General features: G+C 44.7%; 1 protein-coding gene across 3 annotated transcripts in view; it reads right to left on the bottom strand.

The window, feature by feature from the left end:
- The window catches only part of CTPS2 (CTP synthase 2), a 1,490,982-nt gene that overhangs the window by 1,033,890 nt on the left and 438,693 nt on the right, over positions 1 to 18,399 (bottom strand). For all 3 annotated transcript variants that reach the window (XM_069205035.1, XM_069205036.1, XM_069205034.1), the window contains one exon: positions 8,944 to 9,060. In XM_069205035.1, coding sequence (XP_069061136.1) covers positions 8,944 to 9,060 — 117 coding nt within the window. The remainder of the gene's footprint in view (positions 1 to 8,943; positions 9,061 to 18,399) is intronic.

Here is an 18,399-nt window from a genome sequence, read left to right on the forward strand (position 1 = left end):
CAAAGCAAAATACATCTCATGCCTTTAACTAGGTTTTGTTTTTTATCCGCTAATATTCAAGCACTTGGCTGAAATTAGGACAGAATTCCAGCGCAACCTATTAGTCCTCGAGCTAAAGGCAAATATCACATAGAGTAAAGGTGAGAGTAAGGAGGAGGTTCCAATTAATTTAAGCAGCTTCAATTCTATATACTTCTGCAACCTACTCCTTGGATGATCTTACCAAGTAGGATAATTAATTTTATAAATCAATAAAGCACAATGCGAAGCATTTAAACTGAAATTGAGAGGAGAAAAGAAGATTGGAGTGAAATACGCGATTACGTTGAAACTGTGTGGTTTTAGAACGGGAACAAAATAACAATGAAAAGAACCTCATCTACAGAAGGCGCAGGCAAGCTGTAGAAATGTACCTTCCTCATTCTCAAAACTCGCCATGGCAGCGCATAGTCTCAGATGCATGTTCTGAATGAAGGGTAAGAATGAAGACTTCGGTGTGGACAAGGCGCACAGCTCTAAGGTCCAGTGCCTATTGTGATGTCGCTGGCCAGTGACGTAACTGGCCAGCCGACATGCAAGTTGTTGTAGGGGTGTTGTGTGTTACACAACACCCCGGGTGAAATCCCCGTATGTTTACGAGGGATTTCACCTCATAGTTTATGCTTTTGGTTTGCTCCGTGGCTCATGGCCCGGAGCTATAAATAAAGAGGGGCGTGGCTGGGTGTGGCCAGAACGGAGCCGCGCATCAAGACGGAGACCCGTGCGGACGGGCTCGTCTTGAATTTAAAGATGCACCCAGCCGCGCTGATCAAAATAAATACGCAGAGTCGCGTGTTTTATTTCGGCGGCCGCGCGCTACAACCACAGAGTGTTCCAGCCCTTATAAGGGCTGTGGACACAACATTTGGCGACAAGGAGAGGCGAACCTACGCCTCGAGGTTCGGGCCCTGCCGCGGCCGCGTGACTGCCGAGGTGCTCGTGCGGCAGGGCGGGAAAAAAAAAAAAACAAATAGAGAAGAATCAAGAACAAAGTATTGTACACATCCCTGGGGAAAAAGAAGAATAAACACACCTAAACAGAGGTCGGTGGCACAGGTGTAGAAGAAAAAGGGAACGTTCACTCCAAGAATCAAAAGACAAGGAAACATCAGGACACAGTGAGTACAAGTGCCCCCCCCCAAGAGGGTAATCAAAAAAAGACATTTTCAGCAATAGCATAAGAACAATAAACCTGTCCAACATCACCTAAACTACAATGTCAGCAATACCTCCAGTAGAACCCTTTGTGGTAGAAGGGGCTCCCTCGACACAAGCGCCCAAGTGGAGAGAATGGGTGGAAAGAGTGTTGTTATTTTTTGAGGCCACGAAAGTAGCGAATGACCAGAAACGTGCCATGCTCATCCACATAGGAGGCAAGGACATACAGGGAGTGCAGAATTATTAGGCAAGTTGTATTTTTGAGGATTAATTTTATTATTGAACAACAACCATGTTCTCAATGAACCCAAAAAACTCATTAATATCAAAGCTGAATATTTTTGGAAGTAGTTTTTAGTTTGTTTTTAGTTTTAGCTATGTTAGGGGGATATCTGTGTGTGCAGGTGACTATTACTGTGCATAATTATTAGGCAACTTAACAAAAAAAAATATATACCCATTTCAATTATTTATTATTACCAGTGAAACCAATATAACATCTCAACATTCACAAATATACATTTCTGACATTCAAAAACAAAACAAAAACAAATCAGTGACCAATATAGCCACCTTTCTTTGCAAGGACACTCAAAAGCCTGCCATCCATGGATTCTGTCAGTGTTTTGATCTGTTCACCATCAACATTGCGTGCAGCAGCAACCACAGCCTCCCAGACACTGTTCAGAGAGGTGTACTGTTTTCCCTCCTTGTAAATCTCACATTTGATGATGGACCACAGGTTCTCAATGGGGTTCAGATCAGGTGAACAAGGAGGCCATGTCATTAGATTTCCTTCTTTCATACCCTTTCTTGCCAGCCACGCTGTGGAGTACTTGGACGCGTGTGATGGAGCATTGTCCTGCATGAAAAACATGTTTTTCTTGAAGGATGCAGACTTCTTCCTGTACCACTGCTTGAAGAAGGTGTCTTCCAGGAACTGGCAGTAGGACTGGGAGTTGAGCTTGACTCCATCCTCAACCCGAAAAGGCCCCACAAGCTCATCTTTGATGATACCAGCCCAAACCAGTACTCCACCTCCACCTTGCTGGCGTCTGAGTCGGACTGGAGCTCTCTGCCCTTTACCAATCCAGCCACGGGCCCATCCATCTGGCCCATCAAGACTCACTCTCATTTCATCAGTCCATAAAACCTTAGAAAAATCAGTCTTGAGATATTTCTTGGCCCAGTCTTGACGTTTCAGCTTGTGTGTCTTGTTCAGTGGTGGTCGTCTTTCAGCCTTTCTTACCTTGGCCATGTCTCTGAGTATTGCACACCTTGTGCTTTTGGGCACTCCAGTGATGTTGCAGCTCTGAAATATGGCCAAACTGGTGGCAAGTGGCATCGTGGCAGCTGCACGCTTGACTTTTCTCAGTTCATGGGCAGTTATTTTGCGCCTTGGTTTTTCCACACGCTTCTTGCGACCCTGTTGACTATTTTGAATGAAACGCTTGATTGTTCGATGATCACGCTTCAGAAGCTTTGCAATTTTAAGAGTGCTGCATCCCTCTGCAAGATATCTCACTATTTTTGACTTTTCTGAGCCTGTCAAGTCCTTCTTTTGACCCATTTTGCCAAAGGAAAGGAAGTTGCCTAATAATTATGCACACCTGATATAGGGTGTTGATGTCATTAGACCACACCCCTTCTCATTACAGAGATGCACATCACCTAATATGCTTAATTGGTAGTAGGCTTTCGAGCCTATACAGCTTGGAGTAAGACAACATGCATAAAGAGGATGATGTGGTCAAAATACTCATTTGCCTAATAATTCTGCACTCCCTGTATATAAAATCTCAAAAAACCTTGTGGAAGATGCGCCAAAGACACACACGACACTCATAGCAGCCCTCAACCGCCTTTTTGAGCCGATGGTCAATACTGACTATGAGAGGTTTATATTTAGACAAGCGAGACAACAAATGGACGAATCGCTAGATGCTTTTCACCTAAGACTAAGGGAGCTGGCGGGCACGTGTAGGTTTAATGACGAGACGGAAGAAGTCCGAGGACAGTTAATACAAGGGTGTGCTCCCTTCCCCTGAGGGAACGCATCCTAGAGGAATCTGGGAAATCGCTACCGGACATTCTACAGTTGGGACGAACAAAGGAGCTCTCAAAAGCCAGGGCTTCCCACATGGAGGCGGCCTTACAACGGCCCATAAAAGAAGAGGTCACCAATGCAGTTATGACACCCCGGAAGAAAACCCCACAAAAAGTGAGTAGTCCACGCCCCAGGTAATGTGGGTATTGCGGGGGAGTGCCACACCAAGCCTCCGAGTGTCCGGCTAGGGGAAAGACATGTGCGAGCTGCGGAAAGATGAATCACTTCGCAAAGGTCTGCAGGTCCAAAGACATCCGAGGCGCAACCGTCAACATCGCGTTGGAAGAGGCCCCTCCTGAAAAATCAGAGCGAGGGAGCGACATGGATGATGATGAAACGGTTATTCATGTCGTCCACTCCTTATTTGCGGCCACACCTACCAGCCATCGTCAAGCGCAACTTCCAAAATGCCAGATACTGATGGGTCATCATGAGGTGGTTGCTGTAGTGGACACGGGAGCATCCATAAATCTACTGGCTGCAGAAGAGTATCGCCAAATGTCCCCAACCCCAACTTTGACCAAGACAAATGTCAAGGTGTATGCATATGGACAAAACACTCCCCTCTCCCTGAGGGGCATGTTCCACACCACTATCACTCATGGACAACAGTCGATATCAGCGAAGGTCTACGTGACCGAGGGAGGAACTGACATGCTGTTAGGCTGTCAGGCGGCGGAGGAACTACAAATAGTGATGTTTGCGCTCAGCATTCACCAAGAATCGGTGACGGAGTTGGTAGCCAGGTATGAGGGAGTCTTTAATGGCATCGGGTGTTTACGAGGCCGGGAGATCAAGCTCCACATTGATCACACAATACAACCAATAGCTCTACGCCATCGGCGAGTAGCGTTCCATCTCAGGCCCCAGGTAGAGAAGGAGTTAGACAATCTGGAAAAAGCTGGAATCATTGAGAAGGTTTCGGGGCCCACCCCCTGGGTGTAGCCCATTGTGGTAGCTAGGAAGCCTAAACAACCAGGCGAGGTGAGAATCTGTGTGGACATGCGTCTCCCAAATGCGGCCATCAAAAGAGAAAGACATTTGACCCCTACAATTGATGACATTCTGGGAGAACTTAGTGATTCGGAATGGTTCTCGAAGCTTGACCTCCGGTCGGGGTACCACCAGCTGGTGTTGGCCCCTGAATCCCGCTACGTAACGACCTTCTCGACTCACGTGGGGCTCCGGAGGTACAAGCGTCTAAGCTTTGGAGTATCCAGTGCGGCGGAAGTATTCCAAAACGTTATCCAAGAGCTATTAGTGGGTTTGCCGGGAACCCTAAATGTCAGTGATGACATCCTTGTCCATGCTCCCACCATTGCCGAACACAACGCCAGATTACAAACGTCCTACAAAGCATCCAGGACTCAGGACTAACTTTGCATATGCAAAAGTGTGAGTTTCTAAAAGACCGAATACAATTTTTTGGTTACACGTTCTCGGAGAAGGGGGTTGCCCCTGATCCGGCGAAGGTCAATGATATCAAGGAGGCGCCGCCGCCCACCACTGTCACGGAAGTTAGAAGTTTCTTGGGGATGGTGAATTACTGTGGTAGATTCATAAAAGATTTGTCTAATCTAACCCAGCCCCTGAGGAATCTTCTTAAAACGTCTGAGTCGTGGCAATGGGGGTCTGTTGAACAAACAGCGTTTGACAGAATCAAACAGGCTTTGTCTAGCGATACTGTGCTGAAATATTTTGATCCCAGACGCAATACCAAGGTTGCTGTTGATGCGGGACCCAAGGGTCTCGGAGCTGTACTGTTGCAGGAGCAAAGAGAAGGAATGTGGGCTCCTGTCGCTTACGCCAGCCGTTCACTCACTGACACTGAACAGCGTTATTCGCAAATTGTAAAGGAAGCTATTGCGGTCCACTGGGGTTGCAAGCATTTCCATATTTACGTATATGGCCGCCCGTTTATGGTTACCACTGACCATAAGCCCCTGCTTCCGCTGTTCAATGGAACCGCTTCCAAACCTCCGCCAAGAATTGAGAAATGGATGCTACAATTGCAAGATTATCGGTGCCAATTGGAATATCGTCCGGGGTCTGAGAATGCGGCTGACTATCTATCGAGACATCCTAGGAATACCTCGGAGTTGGAGGTTGAAGAAGCCAAGGAAACTGAAGAATATGTCCGCTATGTGACTGATCGATCCCGGCCTTTGCCAATGACTATGGGGGAAATTATACAAGCAACCAAGTCGGATGAGTGCCTGCAAAAAATCATGGCAGCTGTCCAGAATGGTCGGTGGCACCGAGTCAAAAGTCCGTTGCCTGTCTTGAACTCTGAAGCTCAACGCATCATCGGAAGCCTTTTTGCCGTGAAGGGTGAGCTTACCATTGACTCTCAAGGGTGTCTGTTAAGGGGAAGTCGTTTGGTCATCCCTTCTTCTCTCACCGCCAAGGCTGTTGAGTTGGCACACAATGGCCACCAAGGAATGGTCAAAACAAAGAGTCGACTCCGATCCAAGGTGTGGTTTCCTCTAATGGATGAAAAGGTGGAGCGGTTAGTTAGGTCATGCCGTTGGTGTCAGGCTACTGGTGAATCGACTAGGCCTGTTCCTATTGAAACTGAGCCGACCCCAACAGGTTCATGGGTTTCTGCAAGTTTGGATTTTGGTAGTTTACCTGATGGCCGCCACACCATGGTCATTATTGACGATTTCTCGAAGTATCCGGAGGTTGAAATTATCCCTGCCCTCACGGCAGATGTGGTGATTGCGGGATTAGAGAAGATGATGGCTACTCATGGTCTTATTGCCGAGATTAAAACCGACAATGGGCCACCTTTTCAGAGCAATGAACTGGCTGAGTATCTGAAGATTACTGGTACCCGTCATCGCAGGGTCACACCGCGTTGGCCTCAAGCCAATGGCGAAGTGGAGCGATTCATGCGGACTTTGAATAAGGTAATCAGAATTGCGGTGGCCGGTGGCCAGTCTGTTGAGTACGCCATTTTCTCGTTTTTACGGAACTATCGACAGACGCCTCATTCTACCACCAGTTTGGCTCCGAGTCATGTCGTATTTGGAAGGGCGTCTGTTGATTCGATTCCTCATCATTCTTCATGGTCTCCTCCTGAAATGGCCCGGGATTTGGTTCAAGAGAAGCGGAGGATGTCGAATCTAAGGGTCAGCCGTGCACGGAAAGCCACAGAGTGTGATCTGAGTGTTGGTGATCAGGTCTTACTCAAACAAACTCTGCCTGGTAGCAAGTTTCGTACGCCGTTTTCTACAATCCCGTGGAGAATTGTTTAGCGACGAGGGTCTGCTGTGGTTGCCCAGCGTGGTACTGATACTGTGACCCGCAATGTATCGTGGTTTAAGAAGTTTCATGAAGCAAGTGACCTTCAGGAGGAGAGCACTGGAGATGTCGAGGAGCGTGGTCCGGTGTATGTGGAGCCTGTGGATGATGTCTCACCGGACAGGTCGATGAGTCGTGCTGGATTAGGTCCTGTGTCTGTCCCGATTGGACCAGAGGCTGGTGGTCCCACCACTGAGGTGGCATCTCAGCGATCCGGATCTGCCAGATATGGTTTGCGGGGCAATCCTTGTCCTTCCACCCGTCTTAGGGATCATCTGTGTGATTATTGAGTTACATTTCAGGGTGGTGGTTTTTGTGTGTTTTTTGCATTTTGTGGAGGAATGTGATGTCGCTGGCCAGTGACGTAACTGACCAGCCGACATGCGAGTTGTTGTAGGGGTGTTGTGTGTTACACAACACCCCGGGTGAAATCCCTGTATGTTTACGAGGGATTTCACCTCATAGTTTGTGCTTTTGGTTTGCTCCGTGGCTCATGGCCCGGAGCTATAAATAAAGAGGGGCGTGGCTGGGTGCGGCCAGAACGGAGCCGCGCATCAAGACGGAGACCCGTGCGGGCGGGCTCGTCTTGAATTTAAAGACGCACCCAGCCGCGCTGATCAAAATAAATACGCAGAGTCGTGTGTTTTATTTCGGCGGCCGCGCGCTACAACCACAGAGTGTCCCAGCCCTTATAAGGGCTGTGGACACAACACCTATCTGGCACATGCTGTTTTGTTGCTTTTGTTTTTTACACTTGTATAAAGCACGAAATCGGCCCAAAGACATTGGCACACTTTACAGGAGCACCAGATTACATTACACAAAGTCAGATTTATTTTTATTTTGAAGGTACCGGAAATTAAATCATGACCCAAGATTCACAAGTTGCAGAGCCGACGCCAGGAGTCGAACCTAGGGGCAGATTATTGAAGGAGGCCAGTGGCGGCCCGTCCTTTAGGGCAGAGGGGCCACGCCCCCCCACCTTTTGTCCCCCATGAAGAGTGTCTGTCAGGCTGAACAAAGGTCAGCCTGACAGGCACTCTTCATGTTCAGGTCAGGCAGCCAGGAGCAGACATGCGCGATTTGCGCAGACTCCTGACTGCTTGAGCTGAACTTTGCTGGGCTGAGGAGATCAAAGCTCCTATGGGCGTGCCCTCCTCGGCCAGCAAAGGTGCCTCGAGGCCCTCCCCTGGGTGACAAGGAAAGAGTCACCAACTGACACTCTCCCTGGGCACTTCAGTTTAAGCCCTGAAGTGCCCAGGGCAAGTGTCAATCAGTCTCACTGACCCCATCCCACTCTGTGAAGAGGCTGGGACTGCTGCCTTCCCTCATTGGCTGACCTAATGTCAGCCAATGAGGGAAGGCAGCAGTCCCAACCCTCCTGGGACCTGGAGACCGAAGGTGTGTGTGTGTGTATGTGTGTGATGTTTCAAATTGAATGTTTGGTGCGTGCATGCATGTTTGGATGGTATGAATGTTGCTAATGGATGTGCGTGCGTGTGTGTGTGAAAGAATGAGTGTGTGTGATGTTTTAAAATGAATGTTTGGTGCGTGCGTGCATGTTTGAATGGTATGAGTGTTGTTAATGGATGTGCGTACGTGTTTGTGTGTGAAAGAATGAGTGTGTGTGTGTGTATGTGTGCCCCGCCCGCCCCCTCCCTCATAAAGCTGCCAGCCGCCACTGAAGGAGGCGCAGCACCACTTTCCCTGCGCCCCCTACCGCCACCATGTGTGCGCAGTATTTTAAATACGGCGAACCAAGACACAGGGTAGGGGCCAATAGGACATTTTTCATGACGTTACTGATGTACTCTGCAGGAGTGGCACCAAAATACTGGTGCTACTCCTGCAGAGTACTTAGGGGCCCCTTATGAATACTGGAAGCCCCCTTTTAACATCTGCTCTGAGCAGGCGTTTAAAGTGCCATACAAAATGACGGAAGGAAATCTCTTAGATTTCTTTGCGCCATTTTTTTGCCCCCCATAACGAGGGAACGCCCCCTTTGCATACATTATACCTGGCGCAGGCATAATGTAGCACAAAGGGTTACAAAGTGGCCCAATGCATGCATTGTGCCATTTTGGAAATATGGCGCTAGGATTTTGGCCTCGTTGGGCCTGATTAGCGTAAAAAAAAAATGGCGCTAGTGCGGCGCAAGCGGCTTATAAATATGCCCCTTAGTTCCTTTGTTCCATAGTCTGCACTTCTGGCCCCTAAGGATGTACGCCCCTAGAAGAAGGGCGTGAATACTGAGTAGGGACAGAAAAAACAAGTGTAGGAAACTATCCCTTTTCACATTCTGACTTCATATACACGAACGCACCACATCTTACCTGCGGTACCAGGCTGACATGGATATTACAGAAGTTATCTCGTTTAACTCTGAACTGGAACTGCCTGAATGCTTCAACAAATGCCATTCCTTCAATGTCTCCAATAGTGCCGCCGAGCTGAAAAACAGAGAGTGGGAAATCTGTCATGCACTGCCGGACAAAACAAGGCAATTCAAACATGTCTCCTACAAGAAAGATGCCGCTCCTCTTGGCCCTTTATTACGAAAGGTCTGTAATCCTCGATACCAAGAATTATGATGTCCACTGTACCATTATTATTCCCCTGGAGATTTTTGTTGCAGAAGACAGCACATATCTCTATGAGAAACTGTGGCCGAGAATGATGAATTTTGCTATTAGGGCTAATGAACCTAGACTTTTTGCATTTGTAAAATGTCTGATTCGCAGAATTGGGCAATCTGTAACACAAAAAGGCATTTTCGTATAAAAGAAATCCAAATTGCGATCCATAACACGTTATTGAACTACAATTCGTGCTTGGGCCTACATACCCATCCGGTATTTGAAAAGGGTATGCTTAGGGCGCTCCTACAAAAAAGCGAATTGCAGCAGAATATACTATTTTACTGACTACTGAAAGGTAACCTAGGGACACCTTCCCCTTTGTGAATGTGGAAAAAATATTTTTCAAGAGAAGGCCGAGGTCCAAGGAACCACTGCCTACAATTAAAAATATTAGTTACATGTTATTTATTTTTTTAACACATCCCATTTTAATAGATGGAAAACAATTCTTTATTTAAAAGAAATCACAGACAAGGTGGTCTGCTGACCTCAGCAGACCACCGTTTCAGTGATGGCTGCGATTCATTTCTCACCTACCTTGTTAACATTCATGAGGTAGGTTGAATTGCGACTCACTATAAATCAGGTTTTTGCAAACCAATCTTTTAGTACAAAGCTCAGTTAGCAAAAACGGAATGGATTCAGTTACATTTGGGGTGCAGTTTATGATGACTTTTACCAAATACATTCTTAGTACATCAGGCCCTTAATTCCTATAGTTAATTCTTCGTCTTTCAGGAGATCCTTAAGATTCAAATCTCAATCCTCGCTAGTTTTGCACCCTTTAAGTTAACTGATCCCCTAGGATTGTTAACTCTATGGTTACAGAATTAACACCTAACACTGTAGGACCCCTAATTAGGCCTATAGAGAAGCTCAAAGAAAGCATCCGGTGTAGAAGATGCATCAAACAGAATTTGAGGACATATACTTAAGGGCCAGCAAAATGTCTACATTAAAACTCACTGCCCTTATCAACATAAAAAAAGAGTTGGGCAAGAAGGGACAAGCCCTCCCAGTGCAAGACAATTATTTTTTTGCTCTGGGTCTGTCTTACACCAGTCTTCACTCCCACAGCATACCTAACATATCAGAAGGCACATCTATCCTCAACGTTTGAAGTCGCAGTTGGGAAGTTGAAGGTGAATCTCTGACTTATTTACCATGCTCTGTAAAAAAGCTAGTGTAAGAAAACTAAAAGAGATCCTGACCCGTTCCTGAAACAAGCAGCATGATAATGTAAAGCTAGAGACTGCCCCCATGGGCAGATGCCCACTTTGCAGCTTGCCAAAGGAAACACATATATTTCATGGTAGGTTACAATGCAAACTGGACCGAATCTGTGGTGAGATAAACTAAAATTGGGGAGTGGTGCAAATGATAAGTCAACTGGATTTGCAACCACCACAGGCACATTAGAGGGACAGATTTTCTGCCCCATGCCTGCATATAAAAGTATGCGGGAAATGTGTTAATAAGAAGACCCCATTCAAAGCTTTACTATCTCTACCTTACGCTGACAGCACTTTCAACAAAGACTTCGAGACAGATAGTGGGAGACAAGTCGAGGAATAAACCTGAGATACCAAAGCTTTAATCATGAGCTCTAAATAACAGAGAAGGGTCAGGAGCCCTGGGAGAGAGAGTATCTGGCCAGAGGCGGTCTGTGAGAATAAAAATATTGCATCATATAGTACCTTTATAGGCTACAGAAGAAGATTGCCCTTCTGACCGCAACCATTATCACCATTGGAAGTGGGGAAGCATGTTTAGTGAGAACCACCAACCGACTTACACTTTTTTTCCTTTCTCATCCTCTTTACTTAGGTATCATCCTCATTAAGCTTTTCACTTGCATGTGTTTGAGGTTGTTCTTATTTCCATTCTCTGTCTACGCTGCAGTTTCTAGTATCCTCTGTCATGCACTTATCTATTCTGCAACTTACTGTAATAGCAGCCGCGGCCCGTCCTTTAGGGCGGAGGGGTCATGCCTCCCCACCTTTTGCCCCTCATGAATAGTGTCTGTCAGGCTGAGCAAAGGTCAGCCTGACAGACATTCTTCATGTTCAGATCCGGCAGTCAGGAGCGAGACATGCGCGATTTGCGCAAACTCCTGGCTGCCTGAGCTGAACTTTGCTGGGCTGAAGAGATCATAGCTTCTATGGGCGTGACCTCTTCAGCTCAGCAAAGGTGCCTCAAGGCCCTTCCCCTCGGTGACGAGAGAAAGCGTCACCAATTGACTTCCTGGGCGCTTCAGGTTTAAGCCTTGAAGCGCCCAGGGCGAGTGTCAATGAGTGACACCTCATCACCCTATCCCACTCTGTGACGAAGTTGGGACTGTTGCCTTCCCTCATTGGCTGAACTAAGGTCAGCCAGAGAAGGAAGGCAGCATTCCCAACCCTCCTTGGACCTCTGGGCTGAAGGTAAGTGTGTGTGTGTGTTTTTTAATTGTTTGGTGCATGCGTGTATGTTTGAATGTTGATAAGTGTTGTGAATGGATGTGTGTGCATGTGTGAATGAATACGTGTAAGTGTGAGTGTGCTTCCCACCCGCCCCCTCCCTCCTAAAATTACTGGCCGCCACTGCGTAATAGCTGTGTACTTATAATGTGTGTCTATCTGAAGAGCTATATGTAACTTCCCACGATCTTGCTTTGAACTTTTAAAGTGTCTATCTCTGGAACACTTTCCTCAATGCTGTAAGTTAAACAACCCTTGAGGAATGTAATGCTGTTTTTAAACCACAAACCAATAACCCCCTTTACCCTTTGTAAACTGTTCTGAGTTTCCATTTTCAGGCTTCAATAAAGCTCAATCTAAATAAATCAAAAATTATATAAACGCATACACGACAACTCCCCTCACACCCCAAAATAAGCTTAAAACAAATTGAGCTTTCACAAGCAATGGAAAAGCAAAGAGGCCTAGCATTTATGTACTAACACATGCAAACTCCGGCATTCTAAAGTGTGCACAGATAATATTTAAAACATACCTTCCTGTACCTCCTATGTTTGTATCTTCTTTTTCCAATCTTGAAAACTGTTGTTTTATATTCCCTAGGTTTGTTGGGCTGCTGCCATGCCAAGCAAGCTTGGGGAATAAAAATCAAGACACAAACCTAGTAGGTGCAGAATGAGGCAGGTTTTGAGACATGGTACAAATAGGCCATTCACATTTGTGCATGCTTGCCTTTGCATGATTAGCACTTTAAAGCCAGACATATTGGCTTTGCCGATGCTTGCTCAAGTTAGAAGGTCACTTGCAGAGCAGAGTCTGGTACCCTATGTGTTTACAGTGAAAGAACTCAGGGCCTCATTAAAAGGTTGGCGGTTGGACCAGGCGAGGCTGTAGGGAGGACGTCACCAATATACCGGTGGTGTCCCCCATGCCTTATGATAATGTTCAAGCCGGGCGGACCGGAGGGAACATTGTAATAAAGCATGACCGGCGGAAACAGTGCTACTGTTTAGGACTCGGCTCTCTTAAGGGAGTCGAGTCCTATACTATAGCACAGAGTGGCCCAATAGGCCCCGTTCAGAATGCACACTGTCTGCAAAGCAGGGGCCCCCAGTGGCCACCACCAGCCTTTTCATGGTGGGCCCCTGCCTTGAAAAGGCTGGCGGAAAGTGGGGTTGTAATCAGCCAGGCAGCACTAAGTTCAGCCTCGTAATAAGGCCCTCAGTGTTTATACTTCACCATTTCATCACCCCCCTCCATTCTCCTACACATTTTCCCACCACAAAAATGTCTAAAGCCAAAGTGTGTGTGGGGTGGAGCTGCCATTGTATTCCTGGCACTGATTTTGAAATCTTAGAAGCCAGGGGTCGAGGAGACAATGCCAGGGGTCACAAGGTCCATGCTGCAGAGGTGCTTCCTTGCCAGTTGATAAGCATTGCCAGTGTGGTGGTATACCCATTTGCCATATTAAGTGGTCAGGCAGTCATCAGTTGGTCTCCATGGACACAACATAGCTGTCAAGGATTAGTCTATAATGTGTTGGTGTACTTCTGTACATTACAAGCATAGCTCTTTCAACAAGGTTGACATGGTGAATGTGCATCCTCCAAATTTAGAGTTTGCTTCTTCCTTATCATAGCAGGTCATGCATTACACTGCCCCATGTGCAGGGTGGACATCAAAAGCAACAGCAAATACCTGGTGCTACAAATACAAATGTTTCTCCACCTCGACACCACAAACTATGTTGGTCTGGGAACTACCAAGAGCCTCATAGCACTGCTAGGTCAAGTGAAACTCAAAATACATAGCAGTAAAACATCCGGTTCCTCTGACAATGCTCTTGAGGTAATAGTAGATGAAATACTAACTGTGAAGACCAAGTGGTTTGGTGCTGAGGTGCCCAGTATCGGCCTCGGCGTAGAGCTATATAAACAAGAACTGTGGATAGAGAGATAACTTTCTTAGGTCTCCTTCAAAGTTCTTTTTCACAGGCCTTTTTCTCCAATTGTTGTGGTATAGATGTATATATTAATATCATAGAATACATCATATGGAAACGACTAGGTGAGACGCCTTACATTAATAGCTGTTTTAAGTATATGTAAGGATGAAGCTGGTACTGATAACTTCAGTTCGTCAAATCCCGTAGCAAAGAATTGTTGCTAATTTAAAAGTTCGAATCCCATAAAAAAAACAATCACAACATATGTTTCACAACTTTAACTGCCTTGTTCTTCATGGCAACTGGCATGATTTACATTAAGGACCATTATGGCATTCCATGTACATTATGCAATCACGATCACGTATGTTTCATGTGGTGCTAGAATGTCAATTCTAAAATAGCATTTGAGTATGATGCCATCACCAAAATATCGCACGTGTCAAAACATTGTAGGGAAGAATAAATATAATGGGGACGTATGTTGTTTTTTTAAACTTTGTTAAGAATAGTAATGTTTAAATATTGTAATTTAAAATATTGTAGTATTTAAAACTGTTTAATACTCTGGCTTAGAGAAAGATTTTGCTGTCTTGCCACCTCTTGTAATAAGAAGTATCCATACCTCTATACATACGAAGATGGTCTTTAGATCAGCTATTTTCATCCATTGGTACGGTCGAGAACATTTACATTCAGCTTCCATCTATCATAGCTTACAGAGTGGGGCAATGGGTAACCTACTTCTGCCATTGAAATTCTTGCACTATGAATGACAGCATTTGACTGATCACATGTGCACATCTACCTAAAAATAAATGCACTTCTACTTTGCAATTACTTTCTTCTTAAAATTCTTAATACTTTATTTTTTATTCATCATGGTGTGCTAAAACAATATATTAAGGCAGAGGTGCCCCAACTGTGCGCCGCGGCACCTGGTGCCCTATCAAAAATAGCCAGGGCCACTGAGAACAGCGTTTGTCATTATTTTTCATTTGTTACCTTTCACAGTTTGAGAGTTACCTTTAAATAAACAGAATAGGAATTTTTTATTAATTATGTTTATCTGTAACCTGGCAAATTAACCCGGCGCATGCTTTTCTGTAGGTCTGTGTGAAGGGAGTCCCTGCGCTCTCCTCCGAGAGAAAGATTGGTAAGTCAGAGGTCAACCTGTTTGCTAGCATCTTGCTGACTGTGCTGCCAAACCAAGAACCGGTTCTTGCAACAGCAGCAAGTAAAACTCAGCCAGCTGCGGCTGAAAATGCGATTCATTGTTTAAAAGTTTTTTTTATGTTGGCTTCATTATCAGACTCGGATTTGCTACTTTCTATTGTGCAGCTTTGGAATTTAGCTCAGTGGATGCATAGCTATATACACAAAGTAATTTGCTTCCCACAAAAGGGCTGAAGTAGATGCATGAACTCGTAGCCATGTGTTAAAAACCAACTGAGTTTAAACTATATCCTTTTCTTTTCATGCCATTTCCCTTTCTTTTCCTTTTAAACCATTTTCATTTTGTATCCTATTTTAAATCTGACCATTTCACCCGCTGTTCAGTCACTCAGCCTTTCTCAAAGAAACACACCACTTAGGAGTGTGCAAAGAACCTCTGCAAAAATTGCAGTCCTGTTAAGGGAGAATAGATTTGAGAGAACTCCTGGCCAGGTTCTTCTTTTTATAGAAACAGAAGTGACAGATCAACCAGTGTTGCCTATCTAAAAGGGAAACTGCATTTGAGGTGCTATATTCGGACATCTTGCATTAACTGAAAATACAGTGTGTTCCTTCAGGTCTCACAACCGAGAGACAAGTCCACAATGATAAATGTAAAGCTTCTCTTGAATGTTAGGTGTCGGAGCCAGATATTTCAATTTTATAGATGTTGGCTAGAAAGGAGTTATGTGATCTGAAAGCTAATTTTCAAAGCAATTTTTTGGGGGCAAGTGATTTGTACACCAAATGGAACTTGTTGCTGGCTGAAATGATAGCATTACAAAAAGCATTGGTAATTCAAAGATAAAGAAGTATATGTGTACTTGTGAGCGTAGTATATTTCCAGACGCACTGAATTGAGTATGCTCTTTAATACCATCGATGAGTGTGAGGTGAGGACATGATTCATGAGAGGTGAAGCCTCCTCGTCCACACAATCATAGCAGTATATTATTCTCTGTGCATCTGCATACATGGTTTATACTATGACATGTGTCAAGTATATTTGTTTGATTAAAAGTTATCTAAACAAAACCAGGGTTCAAGCGGCTAAGTGTTTGTAGTAAACTAACATCTCATTCAAGAGACCTCAAAACAATTAACAGAATTAAGTCACCCCTATACCCTGATGATGTTGCCATTAGTGGGCATCAAATGTCAATTTGTCATGATCATTGTATATATGGCCAGCCCTACTAATGTAAGTGAAGCCTCTTTCCATTAAACCAAATTTAAAAAAAAACTGTAAACAAAAATAAGAGTTTGATTTTTGTATAGCATGCACTCTGAACAAACTTACTCCATGGCGCCTTCAAATTCGTTGGCCAAGGAAAATGATACTGTGAAGTGATTTGCCTGATATGTATCTGTCCTGTTAAAAGCGGGTGCAGGAGATCTCAGAGAGGCCGTGCTCAGATTACAGCTCTTCAACTGGACAAACTGAGTGGTCAATGCACGTTCCTAATTCAAACTCCATTTTGCACTCAGCTGTCCTGCATTCGATAGTTTTTGTCTTTTAAGAACTACATTAGAGAGGAATAGAGGCAGTCTGGGGTGCTGGGTCCAACTCCATTTAGGGTCTCTAGTTCCATGGGATAATCATGGCAGGGTAGATATTCAATGGAGCCAGCACCAGTCTGGTTTGGCTTTCCCATCTCTAGTTGTGCGAAAGCTGGTTTCCTACAACCCCTTCAGGTCAATAAAGGAATAAAGATAAGGCTGCTGGAGTCCAACAGCACTGGAGGGAGGGTAGGGGGCCCCGAGTGCTATGGTGACAGTACTGAGAGGGCACTGGTGGTAGAAAGCTCACACCCCTGAATCCTATATGAAAGACAAGCTACTTGATGAAGCTAACACTCTTGGGGTACTATGGGCTACACTGGAAGGAGAGGTCACTGCTCTTGTTACTTGGATTCACCCTGGACACCAATCTCAGTCTCAAGGACCACACTGCCAAGGAATCAAGGGCAGCTTGATACCATCAGAATGGAGGCAATAATGTGCAAAAAGGAAAATACTAGATGGCAGTCGCAGACCTTTATCAATGCACAGCAGATCTGAAACTAAATTTCTGTATCTATTAGGGACTCACAAACCCTGCTCAAGAACGAGCTCAGAGAACCACGTGTCCCTTCAATCAGTCATTGACACTGCCTGGGGTTCCGCAGTGGATAGGATATGATTACATCTATGATTATAATACTTTTATTGGCTTCATCTCAATTATTTTCAGGGAGAAAAATGGAAGTACCACGGAAGCCAGGTTTACGTCTTCCACCTACCAAAAAAAAGTAACATAGCAGGGAGCCGCAGCCCATGGGCAATAGGTCAATGGACCCGCGGATCAAAAAAGTTTGGGAACCACTGTATTAAGATTACAGTAGTTAAAAGCCAATAGCACCTTTTCTTTGTACTGATAGGGATTATCCTGTTAAAAATTAAAAGTTTTTCTCTATCTGCTTTAAGTGTGCCTGTTTGGTAAGAAATCACATGTGCTGCTAAAATTATATGCAATTTTCATTTTTTACATTATTTTTTTTTATCAGCATATAGCACACACGTTTAGGCTGCATCATGTGTTTTTTTATTCTTTTTATTTCTGTGAAATCTGCTAATGCTTCTTATGTATTATTTGTTTATATTAAATGCTATTTATTTGTTATATTATAGTTATTTAATTTTAAATTTATTTATTTATTTTTTCAGGTAGTGAAGTTTATTGGGGAATTTGGGACCAGATGTATCAAGCGTTTTTGCATTCGCAAACGGTGCGAATGGCCGTTTGTGAATGCAAAAATGCCTTTCAGTATGTATGAAAGGCATTCACTATGCAATTTTAAGGAATCGCTAAAATAGCGATTCCTTAAAATTGCGACCCTGTTTAGAGAATCGCAAATTGCGATTCTCTAAATAAGAAAATCGCAAATAAGGAATCCTCATTTTCGATTTCTTAAGCACATGTATCAAGCTTTTCCTTAATGCGAATTGGGCATTAAGGAATCTCAATTACCACCAAATACAATTTGGTGGTAAACATGTGCAAATTTAAACAAGCATTTACAATGCATCGGGTCTCGCGTTTGCTCGTGTTAGAGCCGACCGTGTTGTAAACTCCTAACCCGACTTTTCACCTATCGGGCAAAAGTGCATTTATGCACGTAACCCAAAAAAGTGAAATCAAGTAGGTAAAGCGCTCGACTTCTGCCAAGCGAGATCGGGCTTGTAAATTAGTTTAAAAAAAGTCCACGAGCCCGATGGAAAACAGCGAGCCTCTCATGTTTTATGTACTTGGTCGCTGCGCTCGAGGAGGGCTAGCCACCGGAAAAGGCATGACGTATGCGTGCCTTTGACTAATGAAAGAAAGCCGATTTAATTAGGGAAGCCCACGAACCAATAAAAAGCACTGACTTGAAGTTGACAGGGCTCGGAGCCCTTTTCTAACTACAAAAGAGTCTCCCTGCTATACGCATGCACGAGCGCATGCAAAGCAGACTCGACCCTAAAAATGCATTAAAAATGCATTTTTAAAAT

The sequence above is a fragment of the Pleurodeles waltl genome, chromosome 8 (genome assembly GCF_031143425.1).
Source record: "Pleurodeles waltl isolate 20211129_DDA chromosome 8, aPleWal1.hap1.20221129, whole genome shotgun sequence".
NCBI lineage: Eukaryota > Metazoa > Chordata > Amphibia > Caudata > Salamandridae > Pleurodeles > Pleurodeles waltl.